Source organism: Blennius ocellaris (genome assembly GCF_963422515.1).
Source record: "Blennius ocellaris genome assembly, chromosome: 11".
Taxonomy (NCBI): domain Eukaryota; kingdom Metazoa; phylum Chordata; class Actinopteri; order Blenniiformes; family Blenniidae; genus Blennius; species Blennius ocellaris.
Genome location: NC_137660.1, coordinates 7,998,637 through 8,005,049, shown reverse-complemented (window position 1 = coordinate 8,005,049; position 6,413 = coordinate 7,998,637). Strand labels below are relative to the sequence as shown.

General features: G+C 41.7%; 1 protein-coding gene across 1 annotated transcript; it reads right to left on the bottom strand.

Moving 5' to 3' along the window:
• Positions 1 to 229: 229 nt before the first annotated feature.
• rpl27a (ribosomal protein L27a) lies at positions 230 to 5,772 on the bottom strand. Its single transcript, XM_080505111.1, has 5 exons — positions 5,710 to 5,772; positions 5,113 to 5,176; positions 4,945 to 5,020; positions 1,612 to 1,786; positions 230 to 405 (listed from the first exon to the last, which is right to left on the bottom strand). The coding sequence occupies exons 1-5, from the start codon at positions 5,710 to 5,712 to the stop codon at positions 277 to 279; spliced, it is 447 nt and encodes a 148-aa protein (XP_080361237.1). The 5' UTR covers positions 5,713 to 5,772; the 3' UTR covers positions 230 to 276.
• Between the last annotated feature and the right edge of the window lie 641 nt (positions 5,773 to 6,413).

The following is a 6,413-nucleotide window of genomic DNA, read 5'->3' as shown; positions in this document are numbered from 1 at the left end:
GAGCATCCTCTGAGAAATAAGATTGAAATAAATTGTTCCCAATGTCATTGCTCTCGTTATATTTCCACCAAAAAGGTTTTTGTGTAATATCAGAACCAAAAGTGAATTTTTCAAGTGCTTATGCATTTCTAACTTGACAAACTGGGGTACAATTTGCCTTTTAAAAACAAAGTGCAAAAACCCTTTATAACACATATTGTTTGCATATTCACCAATAAGACACGACAGATTCCATTTACACAGTTTATTTTTGCAAAAAACACACTGACAGGCGCTTTATGCCATCAATACGCAGGCTCCACCCACTGACTTGATCTTCTCTTCGGCCTGTCGGCTGAAGAATTTGGCCTTGACGATCACAGGCTGCTTGGGAAGCTTTCCTTTGCCGAGAACTTTGTAGTAACCCTATGAAGAAAAAACAAAACAAAATTCATCACATCAGGCTTTAATTCACTGAGAAAACCACTGGAGCAGTGTTTTGAAACCAAGCAAACAACGGAGGAAGGTAAACACATGACCACACAAGGTGGTGATAATAAAGTGGCATTGAGAGAAAGAATAATGCAAATAGATGAAAAACACTTTCTGTGGTCAGACTACAACATAGAAAACATCCCACTTTTAACAAATGTCCATTAAAAGATGAGATTCCTCATCCAATTTTTAAGCATTTCAATGCCAAATTGATCAACACACCATCAATAATCACTTCTACTTTTGGATAAAACGCAACAAGCCATTATATGTAAATCTCCCCCAAACAAAGGGACAAAGATTAGCTTCCAGATGAGGCCCCATTTACACGATGTTTCACGTGACAACATCTAATTCTTAAAAAAAAAAAGAAGAGTGTTTACACTCCAGCAACAGAAAGAGACAACAATGTAATTAACATGGCTGATTTCGTAATGAAACTACACAGACATGGTGCAGAGAAGAATACACTATAGACCTGAAGAAAAAAAAGAGCACTCAACATCTGTATGGACTGATGTGTCGGATGCTATCAGGGGTCAGTCTCAACTATTAAACTACTGATATGGACGATAAAACTAGAATACAGACCGCGAGTCATACCACTACGGGGCCGCCATGTTTGTTTACAACTGGATTAGCAGGAGGGAGGGGAGAGATGCGAATGCGCAGTAAGGCTCTGTAGCCTCAATCAGTCTCTGCTGGAGGGATTAGCAGCCGTGAAAACCTTTCCACCTTGGGAGCTGGATTAAAAACGTTGTGGATACAGTGCATGTGCACACCGGTGACGTGTAAATGGACCCCGCCGAAAATGAAGAAAGTTGTGGTATTCGTTGCCGTGTAAACGGGGCCTATATGGAGATTTTTACATCAACACCTCATCTTGCACTTTCATACATCATGTGATAGGATTTATTTACATGTAACTTTGCTTTTTATAAACTCAAACGTATCCAAGTAGTAATAGATTTAATTTGACACTAAACTTCTTGGAGACTATTCATCCGAGCAGCCTTAAAAAAACAAACACATTCAATCTTTCAACTGTTTAGTTACTTCAACAATTCTATCAATGCAGAGAATGTTTGACTTGTGTCTTTATCACACAGCACCAAACCATCAGTAGCAGTAACTTACAGCGCGCACGACATCGATGATGGGGGCGGGGCCTTCTGGCTTCTTGCCATAGTTGACCCTGGTCTGCTCGCTCACCAGCGTCCACAGCTTGTCCAGGTTGATGGTGGGACAGTGGGAAGTGTTCCTCTTCAGATGGTAATGTCTCATACCCACTTTACCAAAGTACCCAGGATGGCTGAGGACGGAGACATGAAGTTAAGTCATCTGGATCGTCAACAGATTCTCTGCAATGAGCCTGCTTCCATTACAGAGGAAGTCATTTAGGTGAAAACGTGAGGGGGTGCTAACGTTTATGTATTTGCACAATAAATTGTAAAAAAAAGTTCCCATTTTAGGGTATTGTCTGGCCTCCTCAAAAAGCACAACAAATTCAATAATCTTGTGTAAACAATAGAAACTTGGGGAATTTCAAGTTTGTACAAATATTTGTAGAGAAAATCTTCTGACACGAGAAGTCAAAAACAACAACTTTAGACACCAGAAAGGCAAATTAACGCAGCACGAACATACGTTAAAAGTGACGTTAGACCTCAACGTGCACAGATAGTCTGAGAAACATCCAATAAAAATACATCAGCAAGGACAGTTGATTTAAAGTCACAACACCGACTGACGATATCAATGCAACAAGCTCACTTCAGATCATGAAAAAGACAAAGTTTCTATGCTTTTTAAAAGTTGGGGAGGGTGAAAGTAACCATTCCCACGATATATGGCGATGATTTTTTGTGAATGCTGCGACAAACAATTCATTATAATGTAGTAATATTTGATTTTCCGGCAGTGGAACAATAAAATTCTGTTATAAACAAACTAACGCAAGAGAGCGATAATTCTTCAGAGCTTTTCCGGAGGTGGTTCGCAGCAATGAATAACTTTTGCGTATTAGTCTGAATTTGGCTTTCTAGCATTTAATAAGTACGTGCATCAGTACTGGAAAGCAAGCATAATACTTGCACCCATTCTTTACTGTTGCGATACAAGATGCACAGTTCTATTAAAAATAGTAAACGTTTCCCATCATAACCCAATGCATTAACATCTAATCCACATACAAACATGAACAATAACACCAGAGGAGTTTGTAAACAAGTTTGTGACTGCCCATGTGGGTGACTGGACTACAGGCAAGGCCAGTCGGTGAATAGGACCAGTCTTCAATCTAAGAGGACTCAAGCACACCAAGACAATAACGTGTGTCAAGATGAGACTCTAGTCTCTACAAACACTGGAATTCAATGTTCGCTAATCGATATAGAAAACAGATCAAGTGCCAGGGCTCACAAGGTCAGTCAACATGGAGACACCTTTTTATCATACAGTGGGGAGAACAAGTATTTGATACACTGCTGATCTTTGAAGTTTTTCCACTTACAAAGCATGTAGAGGTCTGTAATTTGTATCAAAGTTACTCTTCAATTGTGAGGGACAGAATCTAAAACAAAAATGCAGAAAATCACTGTGGATGAGTTTTAAATAATTAATTTCCATCGTATTGCATGACATAAGTATTTGATCACCAATCAAGAAGTAACAATTTAAGGCTCCCACAGACCAGCTAGTTCTTCTTTAAGAAGCCCTCCTGTTCTCCACTCATTACCTGTATTAACTGCACCTGTTTGAACTTGTTACCTCTATAAAAGACACCTGTCCACACACTCAAACCTCTACACAATGGCCAAGACCAGAGAGCTGTGCAAGGACACCAAGGATACAGGACAAGAGGCAAGCAGCTTGGTGAGAAGGCAACAACTGTTGGTGCAATTATCAGAAAATGGAAGAAGTTCAAGACGACGGTCAATCTCCTTCGGTCTGGAGCGCCATGCAAGATCTCTCCTCGTGGGGCATCAATGATCATGAGGACAGTGAGGGATGAGCCCAGAACCACAAGGCAGGACCTGGTCAATGACCTGAATAGAGCTGGACCACAGTCTCAAAGAAAACCATCAGTAACACACTCCGCCGTCATGGATTAAAATCCTGCACTGCACGCAAGGTCCCCCTGCTCAAGCCAGCGCATGTCAAGGCCGTCTGAAGTTTGCCAATGACCATGTGGATGATCCAGAGGAGGACTGGGAGAAGGTCATGTGGTGTGATGAGACAAAGTGGAGCTTTTTGGTCTAAACTCCACTCGCAGTGTTTGGAAAAAGAAGGATGAGTACAACTCCAAGAACACCATCCCAACTGTGAAGCGTGGAGGTGGAAACATCATTGTTTGGGGATGCTTTTCTGCAAAGGGGACGGGACGACTGCACCGTGTTGAGGGGAGGATGGATGGGGCCATGTATCGTGAGAGCTTGGCCAACAATCTCCTCCCCTCAGTAAGAGCATTGAAGATGGGTCGTGGCTGGGTCTTCCAGCATGACGACGACCTAGCCAGTCTCCAGACCTGAATCCAATAGAAAATCTTTTGGAGAGAGCTGAAAGTCCATGTTGCCCAGCGACGGCACCGAAACCTGAACGCTCTGGAGAAGATCTGTATGGAGTGGGCCAGAATCCCTGCTGCAGTGTGTGCAAACCTGGTGAAGAACTACAGAAAACGTCTGATCTCTAATTGCAAACAAAGGATTCTGTCCCAAATATCGAGTTGTTTGTCTGATGTACCAAATACTTGTCATGCAATACAATGGAAATGAATCATTTAAAAATCACTCACTGTGATTTTCTGCATTTTTGTTTTAGATTCCGTCCCTCACAGTTGAAGAGCCTTTGATACAAATTACAGATCTCTATATGCTTTGTAAGTGGGAAAACTTCAAAAATCAGCAGTGTATCAAATACTTGTTCTTCTCACTGTATGCATATGCACCATTACTGACCAGGAACACAAACTGCATTTTCCAGTTCTGTAGAAACTGATTAAGAACCATTTTCACTCAGAGCTTCTCACACAGACGGTTGGCAAACCACACACAGAGTAAACACTTGTTAAAACTACTGAAAAACTCATGCACACACCGTATTTCACTATTGATTATTCACCCCAACCCTGGTGGCCACTTAAGAGATGTTTATTTGTGCCCTTGATTCAAAATTGACCAACATAACCATGATGACCAACTCTGGACAAATGCCGATTGAATCCCACATCTGTGTGTGTGTGCAGACCAATGAACTGCATTTAACAGGAGTCATGCTGTTGTAGCTGTATAAAGTCCAACACGTTACCGTGGCTCAATAGATAATAATCCATAACAGAATATTAAATTTGGCAAGCGTTTTCCAATGGATCAACATATATACAACACATCAGTAAGAAATGTATAATCAGCTTTCACTTATACACCTATATTAACGTTTACACGTGTGCAACTTTCATTGTGGGAGACTTACTATTTGTCCATGTTGATTCTGTGGTGATGCATGCCACCAGCATTACCACGACCTCCAGGATGCTTTCTGTGTTTGCCTGTTGGATGCACACACGGGAGATAAGTATGAGCCCATCATATCCATACAATAAATTACCACCTTGCCCTACAGCAGAGTTTTGATGCTTACCAACGCGACCATGTCCGTGGCTGACGTGCCCTCGGAGCTTCCTGGTCTTGGTCTTCTTGGTGGGCTGTTGGAAAGATTTGGATGTAAATTACCGAACTAAATCAGAATTCGAGAGGACGGGTTGGCGGATTTTATGACCATAGCACAATTGCAACAGACTCCACACTTCATTTGCACACGTAGCGTCTGTGCTCACATGCTGCCTAGCACCTTCTGAAGCTAAGGCTAGCTCCGGAATTGGCTACAGACCGCACTGATAATACAATACTAATACAGCTAGGAAGGCTGATGACGGTGGACAGCCGTACTCCACACCGACAACAAGTATGTACGTGTTGAATACGAGAGTTAAAGTCAGACCGACACAAACTGCCAGCGGGGTGCTTCAGCCGGGGCCCAGGAGGACCGGGCTATCACATTCCACCGTCTACAAACCCGCTTAATGTCACATCATCGCGTTAATAACACCCAACACTTCCTAGTAAGAAGTGATTTAACGAAATCACATCTTCCACAGTGCGTTTGGAGCACAGCAACACACGGATGGGAGAAGATTTAACCCAGGTTTACAGCCCAGGGAGACATGATAGCACCTACCATCTTGGAGGCTAGTTGAAAGAGGAACGGGATTTGCAAACAACGCGGTTTTGTGCGAGATTTCCTTTGCCAGCTTTCGCTCTGCTTCCGGGTGCTTCGTCCCGCCCTCAATGCGCCTCGACCAATTAACGAGCTCGCTGTCCGTCCGTCTGCGATACATGCCTGGACTTTACCTTACTTCTCTCTGGATTAGCAGCGCGAAAGGTGCACGCGGTTCAGGTTGTGTACGTGCGTGTGTGCGTGTGTGCGTGTGTGCATTTTCCGTCGGAGATGTTGGCAATTTTCACTTATATGACTTAAAAAAAATGAATTGGTCAATAACATAGTTTAAGCAAATTTACTATTTTATTGACCAATTATTTTTTTACTGTGGATACAGTGGATATTGTAAATATATAGTTACTCCTGTATTTATATGAATCAACTGTTTAATTACCACTGGATTTTGTAAATATATAGTTACTTCTGTATTTATATGTGTATAGATGCATAGACATTTATCTAATTATCTATACAGTCTGTTGTTTTGTGTAAAACTCTCCTGACTGTCTTCAGGTCTTTGTGTCATGTTGAGCTAAGATTTTAAAAAACAAATGTAGATTTAGAAAATAAATGTTGTAGTTCCAGAGAGTCTGTGAAGAACTGCTGCTGTTGTTTTTACGTTGTAAGTTATTTTATTCCTTGTTTTTCATACTGGACATCAG

What these genes read in the sequence shown, in the direction of transcription:
- rpl27a (XM_080505111.1), bottom strand. An exon ending in AGAATCAACATGGACAAATA is followed by an intron (nt 1,787 to 4,944) that starts GTAAGTCTCCCA and finishes CTCCGTCCTCAG; the next exon opens with CCATCCTGGGTACTTTGGTA. An exon ending in TCATCGATGTCGTGCGCGCT is followed by an intron (nt 406 to 1,611) that starts GTAAGTTACTGC and finishes TTTTCTTCATAG; the next exon opens with GGTTACTACAAAGTTCTCGG.